This window comes from Trachurus japonicus, chromosome 24 (assembly GCF_045865225.1).
Source record: "Trachurus japonicus isolate A0001 chromosome 24, Traja_1.0".
NCBI lineage: Eukaryota > Metazoa > Chordata > Actinopteri > Carangiformes > Carangidae > Trachurus > Trachurus japonicus.
The window spans coordinates 3,518,857-3,536,692 of NC_140930.1; the positions used below are offsets into that span (position 1 = coordinate 3,518,857).

Genomic DNA, 17,836 nt, shown 5'->3' on the forward strand with positions numbered 1-17,836 from the left:
ATGTTTGATTTTTGCTAATAAAAAGCCAAATAAGTTACATACTGGGGCTTTTATATTTATTTATGGGGATAGTTTATATATATATTTATATTTATATTTACGAGGATATGTTTGTAGTATATATTTATTTTTGAAATTATATATTTATATAGATATTTATGAAGTGTATATATGGTATATATTTATATAGGTAGGATATCTGTGTAGTTAACTGAAGAGTAGTTAAAAAGGGGTGGGAAATTAAAAAAGTATTGTACTTCTTCCCACTCCTTTTTCGAACAATGTGCGGTGTTTTGTTATGTCTTAGCTCTTTATTTTATTGTATTTTTTTAATTTCTCTTTTTCTTTCTTTTGTATGTACAATAGTTACATACTATACATTTTTTTCTTTTTATACATGTTCAAAAATGAAATTCATTCATTCATTCAATTGTCACTTTGGCCCGGCACCTTTGCACTTTTGCACTTAATATCTCAGAAACTCTTTTGGTCCCCCTACCAATGGAAGTGTTGTCAAAATGTCAATGTTTTATTTTGTTAAAGTTGTGTGTTGTTGTCTGCATTACGTTTGTTACTATGTTGTTGTTGTTCTGACACTGTACTGTTTTTATGTTTTGGGACTCCGGACGGAAACTAGCACTAGCTGCTACAACCCGGCACATTTACATGTTTTTATATGTCCATTAATGTGCATTGTCCCACCCAAATAAACCAATACATAAAAATAAATAAAAAATTAAAGTGTATTAACTCAACAACAACATAGAAAAAAGATCCTTTTATTACAAAACAGACACCGCTCCATCGTGCTTCATCATGTCTCCGGTGGTGTCGAGGTCGACTCGTCCGTCTGTGCGCGTCGTCCGACCAGCAGCTCGGGGAAGCCGGTGCTCTGGTCCATCTCTCTGGTGAAGTGCAGGTCGAGCGCCTCGCCCACCACCACCTCGGCCGTGGTGAAAACCTCCAGGTCGCCGAGCACGTGACCTCCGACTGTCCGGCCCTCGGCGTCCGACAGCGAGACGTGGAGGTGCGGGCGCGGGCCCAGCGTCCCCACCAGGGACACGATCTCAAACCGGCCGCTGAGGTTCAGCACCTGAGGGACCAGAGGGGAGCGCACAGTTACTACCGTCCGCCATATTGTTTTTGTGAATGGATTTTATAATAACATGTAAGTTTTGTTTCATAATGACAGAACATAATGTAGTCGTTCAATAAAAGACGCCTCCGTTTCTATCGTGAATTCTTATTTTAGTGTGATAGTTCAACATTTTGGCAAAAATCCCTATAGTCATAGCAGTAGGTTCGTTACCTTTAATTGTCGGTGCAAGCTGTTTTTAGAACGGTGGAGCAGAGCCGTGAGCTGCTCAGAGCTATGCTACGGAGGCTCATTATAGGATTTCTTGGTTTCCCTCATCAAACTCATCAAATACACAATCCAACAACTCCACAACGCTCTGGTGGACAAGTTGTGAGCTGCACATTCACCACGCTATGAGATAATAACACAACGTTACCACACAGAGTTGTTTTAGAGGGAAATACAGAGACTGATGATGAAAAACTGCCCCTGAAGGCAACGCGCATCAGCGGTTTTGCATGAATTTCCCTCTATATTGCGTATTTGATGAGTTTGTGATGAGGGAAACCAAGAAATCCCATAATGAGCCTCCGTAGCGTAGCTCTGAGCAGCTCACGGCTCTGCTCCGCCATTCTAAAAACAGCTTGCAGCAACAATTAAAGGTAACAAACCTACTGCTATGACTATAGGGATTATGGCAATGGGCCAATTTGCCAAAATGTTGAACTATCCCTTTAAAGGCCGTGGAGGTGCGTTCACATTCCCCCGCAGTGCATGCTGGGTAAGGACGGTCTGAAAGGTGCAGAATGAAAAAGAAACAAAAACCCGTCTCACATGGTTGGTGTCTTCCGCGGTGGCCTTGGCGAGCCGCAGCGTTGCCTTGGTGACGCTGCCCACGCAGGTGATGATGAAAGGCGCTCGCAGCCGCCGCTCCTCCACGAACGACGTCAGAGAACTCAGCAGCTCCCGACCCGGACCGAACCGCACGGCGTGGACCTGCAGCGCCGAGCCGGCTGCACGGGAACTCTGGGTAACACACACACACACACACAATACAACATGTTTCAGTGTGTGTGTGTGTGTGTGTGTGTGTGTGTGTGTGTGTGTGTGTGTGTGTGTGTGTGTGTGTGTGTGGTCCATTCAGATCTTTAACCAGATCCTACTGTGCTTAACCAAACAGCAGCCTGACCTCTGACCCCTCAGGTGGGGGAGGGGGGGAGGAGTCATGTGACCTTCATGTTAATGAGCTGAACTCACAAAGATCTGATTCATCAGGTCGACGTCGTCTTTGATTCAGTTTTTTAAGAGGAAAACGAGGAGGAAGAACGAAAAAGTGTTACGGTAAACGTTTGCTATGAATGTGTAATTCATATATATATATATATATATATATACTATATATAGTTATTCTGATTTATTTTGATATGTTTTATCATATTTAAGTACGGTGTGAATTTATATTGTATAATTTATCTATATACAGTACATACATAATATATATACTGTATATATTTATCTTTATTTTATCTCTATGTCCTCTTTATATATATATATATATATATATATATATTTTTTTTTTTTTTAATTTAACCTTTATTTAGCCAGACAAAAATCATTAAGAACAAGTTCTTATTTGCAATGATGGCCTGACAAAAAATATTCTGTATTCCCTGAGCCACTATAATGTAATGTAATGTAATCATATTTGTCATTGTCAACTTATCTATCTATCTATCATTGTATATTTGTACATATATATATTTATCTTTATTTGTATCTCATCTTTTGTCCTCTTTAGATTCTGTATTCCCCGAGCCACTGTAATGTAATGTAATGTAATGTAGGCTAATAATCATCATAACAATTACTATTACATATTTTTATACCTAGTTTTTATAATTGCTGGCGTTTTGTGATGTGGACAGCAAAGTAAGAATTTCATTGTCAGGGAAACTCACCTTTCCACTGTACAAATGACAATAAACACTTTTGACTTTGACTTTGACTTAGCCTAGTATTATTCTGACTCTACAACAGGATGTAATGTAGAAACATAAATGATCAATTACACTTTAAAATCTTCTGTTTTGTGGTGAATATTCTTCTATAAACTCAAGAGATGGAGTAAAAGTAAAACATTTCCTTCTGGACTTTAGTGAAGAGGAACAATAAAGTTGGTTGAAAGTGAAAGCAACATTTTTACTGATTCTTTTTCTTCTGTTTGCAGCAGCATCAACAGCAGTAAGTTCTTCTTGTTCTTCATGTCTTTACTTCACTCTGACGCAGCATGAAGGTGTAAAAAGTGTGAACTCACCATGTTTGTGCAGGAAGCTCCAGAAGAACTGAACTCTGAACACAAACACAGGAGGAGGAGGAGGAGGAGGAGGAGGAGCCGAGCACGTGGAGACTTCCGGTTCAACCTGCTGATTCCTGGTCCTGTGCTGCCTCCTGGTGGCATAAAATATACATCAGATGTTATTTATTTATCACAGGAGACGATGAGAAACAAACATCCATCACAGAGTAGAGTAATTAATTAAGGTTAAAAATCACACTTCAAAAAAAAGAAAAGTTGGTTCAAAATGGAAGCAATCAATCAATCAATTTTTATTGAACATGTCAAGAATAAAAACAAAACAAACAAATAAATAATAAAATAACAAATAAAAATAAACAAGAGCATATTAATGATCATAATTTCAAAATAATTGTTTCAAATGTTTATTTAATAAAGGACAGATCTGCTGCTTTAAACAAATGTAACTTAAATTAAATTAAACAAGAACTTCAAACAATGACAAACTATCAAAGGTCCCACTGGGTAATAAAAAATATCTAAAAATGTAATAAAAAAATATATGCTCCATGAAAATTCATCAGTTTACTGGTTCCAACTGTGGGCCAAAGGTCAACAAAAGGTACAACAGAACATGTGTTAATACATAAAACACATATTTTTCTAATGTTATTAGTGTAAACATCCACAGCTCTGATTCTTTAAATATAAGTCAGTCTATCAAATAACATCATGATAAAGACATAATGCAGTTTTACTAAGTAGTAATACTAGATACATAAGAAATAAGACTGTTTATCAATCCCACACATGGGAAATTTGGTTGTTACAGTAGCATTTGTAACATACAAGGTAAAAAAAAAAGTAGAAGAATATGCAAATATATGGTAGAGATATAAAAAACGATGTAAGACAAACAAACATATAGTTATGTAACAGTGGATTCATTTCATATCAGATCCCTTCACTGCCTCACAGTTTGTTCTGTTTTATGATAAAATTACGAGTTTGAAATTCTCACTTTAGTCCTGATAACACACCTGGACACTCCTCCTCCTCCTTACATCACACGTTATCAGACAGTTTGAGGAGACAGATGAACCGTGAACCTGAGACCTGCTGCTGTTTTCTCTGGGGGTGAAGTCAAGAACTTCTTCGTTTTAACCCCCAGGTGGCGCTGTGGCTCGACAAATGAAACAGAATCAAAGTCTCAGCTTCACACACACACACACACACACACACACACACACACGGAGCTGCACACAGGCCACATACAGCAACACAGTAAAGTGTTATACCCATGTTATATATGCAGTTTAGACATTTTTATGAATAACCAAAATTAGTTTAAATTTGTGCTCATACAACAAACTGACTGAAACACTTCAGACTGTTATATGTCATATTTTTCTCCTCTCCTGTGTTTTATATTTTAGAGTTGATCCATGAGAAGATCTAAAAACCATCTCAGTGTAGTTTTCTATCTCCTCTCTTAGCTTCTCTCTGGAGCTCTATAGTAACAACAAGTGTCAAAAAACAGAGCAGATTTCAGAATAAAACACTCAGAGAAAACAAATCCTGCAAAGTTGTTGTTGGATGGATGGTGTCATCCAGGTGGTGAGGGGGCGGGGCTTAGTTGTGACATCACAAAGTGACAGGAAGTCCTGACGGCTGGTTTTAAGGCTCAGTTTCTGAATACAGGCTGTGTGCATTTCTCTGTGGACTGAGGCTTTGATACTTTCACAGTATTAATATAGAACCTAGAGCTGCTTTATAATCACACTACACATGGACATCTACCTTTATACTGTATGGAGCTTTAATACAAACATCTACCTTTATACTGTATGGAGCTTTAACACAAACATCTACCTTTATACTGTATGGAGCTTTAACACAAACATCTACCTTTATACTGTATGGAGCTTTAACACAAACATCTACCTTTATACTGTATGGAGCTTTAACACAAACATCTACCTTTATACTGTATGGAGCTTTAATACAAACATCTACCTTTATACTGTATGGAGCTTTAATACAAACATCTACCTTTATACTGTATGGAGCTTTAACACAAACATCTACCTTTATACTGTATGGAGCTTTAACACAAACATCTACCTTTATACTGTATGGAGCTTTAATACAAACATCTACCTTTATACTGTATGGAGCTTTAATACAAACATCTACCTTTATACTGTATGGAGCTTTAACACAAAATGCAGAAAGTTCCCACCACAGTGTGAAGACAAAGAAGAGAAAGTTGCAAAACACTGTTATCATAAATAACAATATAATATTAATAAGCTTCTTTTATTTTCATTCCATAACCAAACTATGTTGTTTTTCTTTTCAAATAGCTAATAAATGAACCGTGTATTCTTCTTAATTGGAGGTTTATGATGAACAATGCAGATCATCCAGCCTCACCGATGAGTCTCCCACCTGCTGATGTATTTTGTCAGTATTTTTCCGTGTAATAATGAGCAGATTAAATCAGGGCTGAGGTGGTGTCGGGGCTCCTGGGAGCCGACGAGGCCACGCTCCGACGATTATTTTGAGTGGAGGTGCTGCTCCTATTCCCCCCCCATGAGGAGCCCTGATTACTATCAGGTTACAGCGTCCATGACAACGGCCGCCTGCAGCTTAAAGCAACAGGACTGAACCGAGGTGAGTTCAGATCAGGAGAGGGATCAACCAGGTTCAGTTTATTATTACAGAGAGAGAGAGGGGATGAAACATGTTTACAGCCTGGTTACATCATTTATTTATCACCTGTGGAGACTCAGAGAGAAGAGGTTAATCATCAGACACCGGAGCATCATCAGTGGTAACACTTTACTTGACGCCTATCTCTATAACACATTATAACCATACTTATAATGAGGTATAATGCAGTTATAGCACTGTGTAACTATGGTTATAAACACTTATAAATGATCATTATGCTTTATAATAATAATCACAACACACTATAAATATTTTATTTTATTTTATCATGACTTATAAGGTCAGGTATTATAATAGGTTATAATTGTTAGTAACTGGCTGACAATGCCCACATCGATAATGCATTATAAATATAGTTATAATGTGTTATAATTGGCTTATAAACGTGTATAACTATCATTATAAACACTCATTAATTATCATAAGACTTTATAACAGTAAGCATAACACATTATAACGCATTATAACTCTATTATAATACTAAGACTTTATAAGCCATTATAAAATGCTCTATGATGTGTTATGCTGCTTGTTATAAAGTCTTATGATCATTAATGAGAGTTTATAATGATAGCTATACACGTTCATAAGCCAATTATAACACATTATAACTATATTTATAATGCATTATCGATGTGGGCATTGTCAGCGAGTTACTAACAATTATAACGTATTATAATACCTGACCTTATAAGTCATGATAAAATGCTTTATAGTGTGTTATGATTATTGTTATAAAGCATTATGATCATGTATGAGTGTTTATAATTACAGTTATACAGTGCTATAACTGCATTATACCTCATTATAAGTATAGTTATAATGTGTTATAGAGATAGGCGTCAAGTAAAGTGTTACCGAAAGAAATATAGAATATAATATTCTGACTAATTCAGCCTCAGACTTTTCCTTCCTGTGTTTGTGGCTCTTTGTCGCCGCCTGCAGGTCGGTGGAAAAGACTCAATGACATCATCACGGTCTGACTCCGCCCACCTGTCACAGCATGACATCACAACGTCATGCTGTGACAGGTGGGTGGAGTCAAACCTTCAATGACCTGTTGGTTTCCTTAAATAGAAACATTAAAGCTGCAGTTTATTTTCACAGAAATGTCAAAAAAATATTCATTTTAATTCACAGTCGATTCATTTCACCAGTTTATATGTTTGTAATTAGTTTTCTGTTTCCTTTAAGAGTGTTTATGATTGGGGAAGAATATTTGGTTACCCTTTAATTTACAGGCCGCTAATTACAGTACGTGATAATGTCAAGAAATAAGAATTAATTTTGTAGTAATGTCACAAAAAAGCCTAGAAATAACGGTCAATTTCATAGTAATGTCATGTTTTTCATAAAGGCAAAAGATTACACATGCTTTGCTTTGAATATTTTGGGGAAATGCCAGAATTTTCCTCCACCAAGTCCTTGCAACTGTCAATTACAATCAATTTCTACACAATCAATCGTTATTTCTAGGCTAATTCTAGACATTATGATGCAATTAATTCTTATTTGTTGGCTGTTTCTTGACATTACCATGTAATTAGCGGCCTGTAAATTGGAGTTTTACCGAAAATTTCAAATGAACCTGCAGCTTTGCTTGTGTTTATTGGCTGTGGAGTGAAAACAAACACGTCAGCAGCAGCAGCAGGTTTGTTTTAGAGGAGCTCGGCCGCTCGTCGTCATCACAACTGTTACAAACCGAGTCTGGTCTGTTTCACTTCATGAGAACAATGGTGTTTGGAAAAAAAAACCTCTTTGTTTCAGCGAAGCTTCTTCTTTAATAGGATTCAACTGTTTAATCAGTGTTTTTGGCAAATGTGTGTGTGTTTATGTGTGTGTGTGAACTAATTAGGACCAGCAATTACCCCAAACTGTGGCTGTGTGGACTGCTGAAGGGGGTGAACCTTTTTTTTTTTTTTTTTTTTGTGGGGGGGGGGTTAGAGGGTTGAGGGGGGGTTTGGGGGGGGCAACAATAGCAGACTGTCAGTGCCAACGCTGCCATGCAGAACAGATGCATGTGGACACGCCAGACAAAGGCACGGCTGGCCGAGTGTGTGTGTGTGTGTGGAAGATGTGTGTGTGTGTGTGTGTGTGTTGGGGGTGGAGGGTGATGATGATGATGGGGGGGGGGTGAGGATGAGGGTGAGGGGGGGTCAGCTTGTGTCCGATGCAGCAGCTAGAAGTGGAGGAGTGCTGCTGGCAGCTCAGGCATCGTTCCACGGCACCAGCAGCTCCCAGCAGCCCCTGCTGCCACTGCAACCCCCCCCGCCCCCCACAACACCCCTCCACTACACCACCCCAACCCCCCCTCCCCCTCCTAAAAGCTGTCAGACTCCCAGAAGCCCCTGCTGCAGCCCCGTCAGTCCAACCCTGCTAATGGGAGGACGACTCATGTTCATTACAGCATCATCTGCATAACGAGACTGAGATCAGTGGTGAAACCGCTGCAGCACTGTTAGCAGGATAACGGGGGGGTAGTAGTGATGTGATCACAGAGGGATCATGGGAAGTGGAGTATAGCATCTTGAAAAAAAGTGTTGAGAAGATGAGAACAATCTCTTCTCGTTGTTCCTGTGCTCTGTATTTTTTTTTTTTTTTTAGTATGCTACTGTCGTGATGTAGTGTCATGCACTTGGTTTCATCTCATACTGTTGATAATATGTTCTGTGCTTTTAGATTAGCCACCTATAGACGGGTGTTGAAAATTAGCACATGTGCTAAACACACCCAAGCAAAACATCTGGTCTGTCCACTGGAACAGTCTCAATGTATTTGTGATGTCCATATCAAATAAATAAACATAACATAGCAATGGGATAAAGTTATTCTGAAGGCTAGGCTAACTTGAAAGTTTCATCAAGTTAATTAGAAACCAGGCTGAAACTCCTCATCACAGCACCTGGTACCATGTTTGTTTGTTTGTTTGTTTGTTTCACATATCAAAAAAGTTAAAAAGATGCAACACATAGGATCCAGGACAATGTGAGGGAGAAATGCCAGTGCAGTAACTTAAGTAAGTAAGTAAGTAAGTCCTTATAGGCAAGTCATGCCACTCGGCGGCCATCTTGGCAACGCCTCCAAAAGTCCAAGAAGACTAGACCTCCATCTGAACGAATGGGGACATGGTCAAACCCACGCAAACCCAGACGTTCTTTGGTATCAGCTGTATTACTGTAATAAATTAAATTGAATGTAGACCGATCCAATTGAATCCTGTAGACCAATCCCTAGGGGTGTTTCCCCCTTCAAAATAAAAAAACACACACACACACACACACCCCTGATGAGGTTGGATTTTATTCAAAAAGCTCATTAGTGCTTCGGGTCAGGATTCGTCCTCCTGCTGCTTCCTGTCGTTAACTTTTCATCGAGACGAGGAGTTCGATCAGAACGATCTCGTTAATAACATGAACAGTTTTTTTATTTCTTTTATTTCATCACATCATCAAACGCTGCTTCACTGCCTCGTCAGCACAAGGTCAGAGGTCACCGTCGGTCGGCCCAGCAGAGTTGAACCAGAGACAATACAACAAGTCCCTGAAAGCAGCATCAGTGTGTGTGTGTGTGTGTGTGTGTGTGTGTGTGTGTGTGTTGTCCTGGATGCCTCTCGACAGCATGTTGGAATGACATGTATGAACATGTCAGAGCCACAGGCAGCTGCATGTGTCAGGTGCCTCATGGGAAAAATGTGTGTGTGTGTGTGTGTGCACCTGTGCCATGGTGATCTGGAGCTTGTTTGTGTATGAATTTCTTTACATGCACAGTACATCCTATAGGCTACACAGTGTGTGTGTGTCGGTCTTTAATCTTTCTGAGGACTGAAATAAACTGAAGATGGTTCTGTTCCATCAGGACAAAGTTTAAAGTGAGGACGTTTATTTTTATAAAATCTTCTTTGAAAATCAGAGCATTTGTGGAAAATTCACAACATTTTGAAGATTATTGAAATGTTTTTTATTTTTTGAAAATAAATACAGAAATACAGAGACTGCTTAAAGCAGAAGTAAGCGATCCGGTCGTTTTCGCTAATGCTGCGTTCCAGGCAGGCTTTTGAAATCGTAAATTACAGCTTCAAGTCACAACTTACGACTTTGTAGCGTTCCAGGCAACCCACTCGTGTTTCTCCGACCTGTTTTACCTGTGAAAGTCACTATAACGGCCACTCGTAACTTCTGACCCGTGAACTCGTACCAGATCGAACTGGTACCACTTCACGGTCGGAAAAACACGAGTTACGAGTTGCCTTGAACGCACCATAACAGTCCTCGTCCCTACGTCACCACATTCAGGCGCATCCCTTGGCTGCACACACAGCCCTTTATGCCGTTCTCTCTCCTCATTGGATAAAAACTGTAGGATACGATAAATGTTTTCTCTTCGGCTCAGAGCAGAGCAGAGTGACTGACAGACCCGTGTTTCAGACCAAACACTCTATGTAAGTGATTACTGTCGGAAGATATAACTATTTAAGACTTATATTAACACAAATATATCACTTACTTCTGCTTTAATGAAAAACTGTCCCTGAAGGCAACGCGCATCAGCGGTTTTGCATAAATTTCCCTCTAAAACAACTCTGTCTGGTGACGTTGTGTTATTATCTCATAGCGTGGTGAATGTGCAGGTCACAACTTGTCCACCAGAGCGTTGTGGAGTTGTTGGATTGTGTATTTGATGAGTTTGATGAGGGAAACCAAGAAATCCCATAATGAGCCTCCGTAGCGTAGCTCTGAGCAGCTCACGGCTCTGCTCCGCCGTTCTAAAAATAGCTTGCACCGACAATTAAAGGTAACAAACCTACTGCTATGACTATAGGGATTATGGCAATGGGCCAATTTGCCAAAATGTTGAACTATCCCACTGAAGCTGGAAGTTTTCAGGAAGTTTTCCGTCTCTCCACTTGACACCAACTCATTTTTTTTGTCTTCTCATAAGTGCAGCAATTTGTCCCACATCAGTCGTCTCCCTCTGGGAATCTATTACTCTCACACCCTTTTATATAACATCTCTTACTAATATGAAATTTCAGTCGGCTGCAGATTATTTTGAAGAGGACCGGTCTCTGTTCTGATTAAAGACCAGGATTAAGGAGGGGCTATCTCTCTCTTTTTTTTTTTTTTTTAATGTATCATGGACTCGTCTCCGATCAATAGGCGGCTCTGAGCTTTCACACATCCATCTCTCTCTCTCGCAGATCAATCCCCCTGAAATCCTCTTCTCCAGCCCTCAGCAGGAGTGCCAGGGGGCTTTTAGGGTGAAATTACGTGGCAGTACTTCTGTACTTCTACCGCTGCTGCTGCTGGTTTAGAGGAAGTAATATGTCGACTTCAGGGCTTTCTCATCACACCAAAAATTGCAGCTGGTATTGATGCGGTTATTAGCGGCTCCCCCTCAGCAAAGACTTGGGCCATTAAAAAGGGCTGCTGCGGTCGGCGCGACACAAGATGAAGCCTCAATCTACTGAGATTGGCTATGATAATAGAGCTGCTGCGAGCCTATTAGAGCCCAGTGTGGTTCAACCGCCTCCTCTGCAGGTGAGCCGAGGGGCCGAGGGGCCGAGGGCGAGCGCTGCAAGAAATATCCAAATGTCTCCCAGAAGTCCAGGCAGGAAGTGGAGGAGGACGGAGATGGAGGATGAGAAAGCAACAAAGTGGTAGATGTTTGTGTTAAAGCTCCTTCAAAACAAAGGGAAACGTTTGTGTTAAAGCTCCTTCAAATTAAAGGTAAATGTTTGTGTTAAAGCTCCTTCAAATTAAAGGTAGATGTTTGTGTTAAAGCTCCATACAGTATAAAGGTAGATGTTTGTGTTAAAGCTCCATACAGTATAAAGGTAGATGTTTGTATTAAAGCTCCATACAGTATAAAGGTAGATGTTTGTGTTAAAGCTCCATACAGTATAAAGGTAGATGTTTGTGTTAAAGCTCCATACAGTATAAAGGTAGATGTTTGTGTTAAAGCTCCATACAGTATAAAGGTAGATGTCCATGTGTAGTGTGATTATAAAGCAGCTCTAGGTTCTATATTAATACTGTGAAAGTATCAAAGCCTCAGTCCACAGAGAAATGCACACAGCCTGTATTCAGAAACTGAGCCTTAAAACCAGCCGTCAGGACTTCCTGTCACTTTGTGATGTCACAACAAAGCCCCGCCCCCCCACCGAGGCCTGCAACTGCAGCTATAGAATAAGATAAGATCATAAACACACAGTAGTTCCTGTAGGAGAGTGTGAATCTGCAGCAGCTCAGAGGCCAAATTGAACTTTTAAAAAACATTTTTTACTTTAATTATCCACAGATTTTCAAACATCTTTAGTGATAAAGTAAATAAATAATTTATCCTGGGTCTGCGGAGCTCCGACATACCTGCAGTATAGCCCCACCCTGCACTGTGCAGCTATGGCTTTCGTGGGGTCAAAGTGAAGCTTGTATTGTTTGCTTACAGTGGCGATTGTTACCCCACTCCTCCTCCCTTCTTCCATGCCCACTCATCTCCTCTCCTCCCCTTCCCTTCCCTCTCTGCTTTCCCTGCTGCCTGGCTTAAGCTAATCCCATTATCAGTGAGGCGGCCTGACGCTGATGTGGCCTGCTAACTGACCAGCTGCTCCGAGTCTGGCCACCGCACGCACGCTGTAAAAAATGAGTCGGCTAAAAAAAAAACAAGTCGCCTAAAAGCACATCTTCAGTGTCAGGCAGAGAGAGAGAGAGGAGACAAAACACAGCTGCACATAACATAATCATGATCATGAAAAATAATCAAACAATTCATCTTAATGCTTTAGTGACTGCTTTGTTGTGACATCACAAAGTCATAGGAAGTCCTGACGGCTGGTTTTAAGGCTAGAAACATCTACCTTTCTACTATATGGAGCTTTAACACAAACATTTACTTTTATTTTGAAGGAGCTTTAGTATAAACATCTACTTTTATTCTGAAGGAGCTTTAATGCAAACATCTACAGTACTTTTATTCTGAAGGAGCTTTAATGCAAACATCTACTTTTATTCTGAAGGAGCTTTAATACAAACATCTACTTTTATTCTGAAGGAGCTTTAATACAAACATCTACTTTTATTCTGAAGGAGCCTTAATACAAACATCCATGGAGCTTTAATAGAAACACATTTATTTTCTAAATATAACAAAACATGTAGCTAACTGATTATTTTAGTGTTATGTACATTTACAAACATTTATTTGTTCTCAGCAGCTGATTTCATTTTGTTTTGAACATTTAAATTCCTCGGGGGGGAAAAATAGATGTTTCGACAAAGCCCATTTGGCAAAAGCTTTTAAAAAATACAATATATAAATGTAATTGGAGACAGGGTGATGGCTGCCTGCATCCCCATGGGGTTTTATGGAAAACATGACAATAATACATAATTAAAAAGCAGGAAATTCCTGGTGGGGGGCCCTGTGGCTCGTCTGTGTTGGTGTAGAGAAAAACACATTTACACTCATTGTGCATAATCTGAGAGCATTATCCATGAAAAGTAAGAATATTTTGCATCTTATTTTGTTTTCTTGAGATAAAACCCTAACTCTGCTGGGAGGAGGGTGTTTTTTAATATTTTTTTTTACAGTGTGCTCTGGCTCGGGGGGCCCAGCAGCCTGCCAGCCCATCACCCTCCACTCCGGCTCTGCTAGCTGGAGCGCTAACCTAGGACGGCATGTGGCGTCGATCCCCATGGAAAGTCGGCGTTGGAGTTCCACAACGCAGCACAATAATGCAGAGTCACTCGGAGCGACGCTAATCCAGCTTCCAAACAATGCGAGAGAGCCCCCCCCTCCTCCGTGTGGGGGTCCGAGGGCAGGTAGGTAGGGTAGGGTAGTAGCTACTGGGAGATTAGTGCGACCCGGGAGCCGAGTCCGATTTAACGAGCAATTTCATCTGGATTCACTCTGACGACGCTGAGAGAAAGAGGACGACCGACTTCAGCAGAAACATATTTATCTTCTGTTGTCCTGACTCTTTTATCACTTCTTACAGGAAGGGAGGTGGGGAGGGGGGTTTCACTTTAAACTGAGTGTGGAAGGAGGTGGAGATACATGAGATGTCAGAGGAGAAAGTTAATTTAGAGTGTTGAAACATTTCTATCTTTTATTTTAAAGCAGAAGTAAGCAGAATATTTGTGTTAATATAAGTCTTAAATAGTTGTATCTTCCGACAGCAATCACTTCTGTAGAGTGTTTGGTCTGAAACACGGGTCTGTCAGTCACTCTGCTCTGCTCTGAGCCCAGGAGAAAACTTTCCTTGTATCCTACAACCTTTATCCAATGAGGAGAGAGAACGGCATAAAGGGGCAGTCCTCTCTGTGTGTGCAGCCAAGGGATGCGCCTGAATGTGGTGACGTAGGGACGAGGGCGGGGACTGCTAACTCCATCTGCTCACAGGAAGTTAGACAAAACCACCGGATCGCTTACTTCTGCTTTAATGTTGGAAGTCAAAGCCAAACATGTCCAAGTTACAAGTTGGAAAAGAAACCGTTTAGTTTGCTATTGATCTGTAATCCCTATAGTCATAGCAGTAGGTTCGTTACCTTTAATTGTCGGTGCAAGCTATTTTTAGAACGGCGGAGCAGAGCCGTGAGCTGCTCAGAGCTACGCTACGGAGGCTCATTATGGGATTTCTTGGTTTCCCTCATCCAACTCATCAAATACACAATCCAACAACTCCACAACGCTCTGGTGGACAAGTTGTGAGCTGCACATTCACCACGCTATGAGATAATAACACAACGTTACCACACAGAGTTGTTTTAGAGGGAAATTCATGCAAAACCGCTGATGCACGTTGCCTTCAGCAGAGTTGAACCAGTTTAGCACCGAACTAAGGAAAGGAAACCCAACTTCCAAGTTCTAATAAAACACATTAGAAGACCAGGATGTAGCTACACACATGTAACGTCTCACGATCAAGAGGTTCAGCGTCAAAACTGATCTTTTTCCCAATAGTTTCAATGACATTATCTGTCAAAAATAAATGAGACATTAATTCAAAATAAGAGATTTTATTCCAGTGAGCTGCAGCAACATCTGCCAACATGTAACACAGACTGTAGTTAGAGACGTTATCGTTCATGTGGCGGTTGAGCAGTTTTATCTCAATGTTTGGTCTCCACCACATCCTGAAGGAAACAGCTGCTAAATATTCATCCAGCTGCTGTTCTTTTTTTCCACCTGTAGATAAAAGAAAGTTGTGGTTTGACCTAAACAACGAGCTGAAAGATGCTAAAATGATAATTAAAGACAACTCTCTGCAGGTTCGACTGATATTATTATGTAGATATTATTGTTTTCTTGTCTGTGTCCATGAATCTTTTGAATGAACTGTTACAATCCAGCATTTTAATTCATCTGTTGGACAACAATCACTCTTATTTATTTTGTAAATCTCTTTTCTTTGTGTCCTCTGCTCCTCTGGAATTTGGAAAAGATGCCTTCAAATAGCTATGTTGCATTTACAGACGCTGGTTTTCACAGTGTGTTTATTTATTCTTATTACTATTTTTCCTTACAAACTTTCCTTTTTGCATTAATGTGTTCCTCCTCCTCCTCAGAAGAAGGAGATTGTGTGTTTGGGGGGTTTGTGTTGCGGCGGTGATGTCAGCCTCAGTCCTCTGGGTTCAGCTCTAAACCAACACTGATTAATAATTTATGGATCATCCCATTATGCCACTTTACACAGTTCAAAGGCTGCACATTTGCATCCCAATTTGTTCACTCTGGTATAAAGACCTTTTTGCATCAGTATTTCTCGTATAAATGGAATTTGGGACGGTCTGTCCTCACATCAGCGGATAAAGAAGATTAAAGTGCGGGCATCCTTCCCTCCCTCCCTCCCTCCCTCCCTCCCTCTCTCCTTCCCTCCTCCTCCTCCTCCTCCTCCCCCCTCCTCTCTCCTTCCATCTCCAGCTCGGTCTCGGGGCTTTGATGTGTCTCGTGATGCTTCTGAGGACGACACACATAAAATACATCCACAGAGAGAACATGGAGAATCTGAGGAGAGTTTTTATTTTATTATTCTGTCATTCTGCTGATTGATTGAGAGTCAATGTGAAATTATTACATCATATTAAATGGCTTTTTATGGTAATAATCGTTATTTTTTCCTGTCATTTGTCATTTAAAACTGTGATAATGTTGGAGTTTAGCTGCTTCAGATTCACTTTTTAACCTTCCACACGTCACCACGTTTAGACTTGATGTTTGCATGTTTCACCATTAGAAATCTAAAAACATTAAAGGTTTTATTTCATCATTTGTTGATTAAACTTCACTGATTCACTGGTGAGTTTCTACCTGATGCTGTGCAGCTAAATAAAGTTTGAAATTCTCCAAACTTTATTGACACCGAACACATCAAATGACTTAGAATAAAGGTAGAACAACAAGTTTTGAGTCTTGGGTTTGAATGTTTTTTCTCTCAGTGTGAATATTATAAACAGGATGTAAAAGGTCTCCTCCGTCCTTTGTTTAAACTTCAAAATAAAAGCAGTTTGTGGTTTTAAAATCAAACGCCTTCAACATTTCTCTGGTGCTATGCTGAAAAAAACCTTTTAAAAGAATCTGTTTTATTGGGGAGAAACAAAAGGTTTGTTTTTCCTTCAGCTGCTTAAGAGACGATGAAAAAGAATAAAAGCAGAAAAGCAATAAACTTTTTATTTCTTTCTTTCCTCCCAAAACGAAGGAAGGAAGAAATCGACAGCGACAACAAAGCAACAGGAGGTGAAGTTGAGACGCAGCATTAACATCCTGCTGAAAAGGCCGAGCAGCTTTAAATGTCACTGACTGGATGCATCTGCTGCTGCTGCTGCTGCGTCGCTCAGCTCACAAATGACTATTGATTGTCAGAGTCGGACACATTCGGCCGCGACTCCTTTTATTTACAAGGTTTTGTGGTTTTCAAGCTGTTTTCGGTGCGATAACGCGGCGGCGGCGGCGGCGGCAGACAAAGGCCGCGTGGAGCTGCAGCCGCCAACGCCACTCGCTGCTACTCGCTGCTACACTGCAAAAACTCAAAATCTTACCAAGAATATTTGTCTTATTTCTAGTCAAAACAAACCTCATTCTACTTAAAATAAGACTCATCACATGAAAAGCAGCTTGTTTTTGACACTTTTTACTTCTTTCAAGCAGATTTTCACTTGAAATAAGTAGAAAAATCTGATAGTGGAGCAAGTTTTGCTTTCACTGGCAGATTTTTCTACTTATTTCAAGTGAAAATGATTTAAAAACAAGTTAATTTTTAGGTGATGAGTCTTATTTTATAAGTGGAAAGGGGTTGTTTTGACTAGAAATTAGACATTTTGACAAGAAATAAGACAAATATTCTTGGAAAGATTTTGAGTTTTTGCAGTGTATTGCTGCTGTTGGCTCGCCACTCGCCACTTGTTTTTGTGAATCCCTCCACATCGCCAGTATCCGGGCAGATATGTACAGTCTCCCCTGCACCGTCTCATTTCAATTGGCCTCCATCTGTTTTGTCTATCCATGAAAAGGTCTATTATGATCCTCTGCTCTTTGTACAAATGGACTACTAAGCGGATAGGGACCCCCATCCCACCTCCCCCCACCCCTCCACCTTCCCCCCTCCCTCTCTGAAACATTAGCCCTGGATTCCAAGGAGCTCGTCCTGCCACCGCTTTAATTATCCAGCGCCGGCGGAGGGATCTTAATTTTAACGAGTTTTAAAATGCTCCGTCTTTAGATTTGCTTCAGAA

General features: G+C 40.3%; 1 protein-coding gene across 1 annotated transcript; it reads right to left on the reverse strand.

Annotated features, from left to right (window-relative positions):
* Positions 1–763: 763 nt before the first annotated feature.
* On the reverse strand, positions 764–3,435 carry LOC146961155 (uncharacterized). Its single transcript, XM_085770733.1, has 3 exons — positions 3,393–3,435; positions 1,913–2,104; positions 764–1,093 (listed from the first exon to the last, which is right to left on the reverse strand). The coding sequence occupies exons 1-3, from the start codon at positions 3,393–3,395 to the stop codon at positions 815–817; spliced, it is 474 nt and encodes a 157-aa protein (XP_085626859.1). The 5' UTR covers positions 3,396–3,435; the 3' UTR covers positions 764–814.
* Between the last annotated feature and the right edge of the window lie 14,401 nt (positions 3,436–17,836).

Excerpts from the sequence above, each read along its gene's own strand:
- LOC146961155 (XM_085770733.1), bottom strand. Across the intron at positions 1,094-1,912 it reads CCGCGGAAGACACCAACCAT|GTGCTGAACCTCAGCGGCCG; the intron begins GTGAGACGGGTT and ends CTGGTCCCTCAG.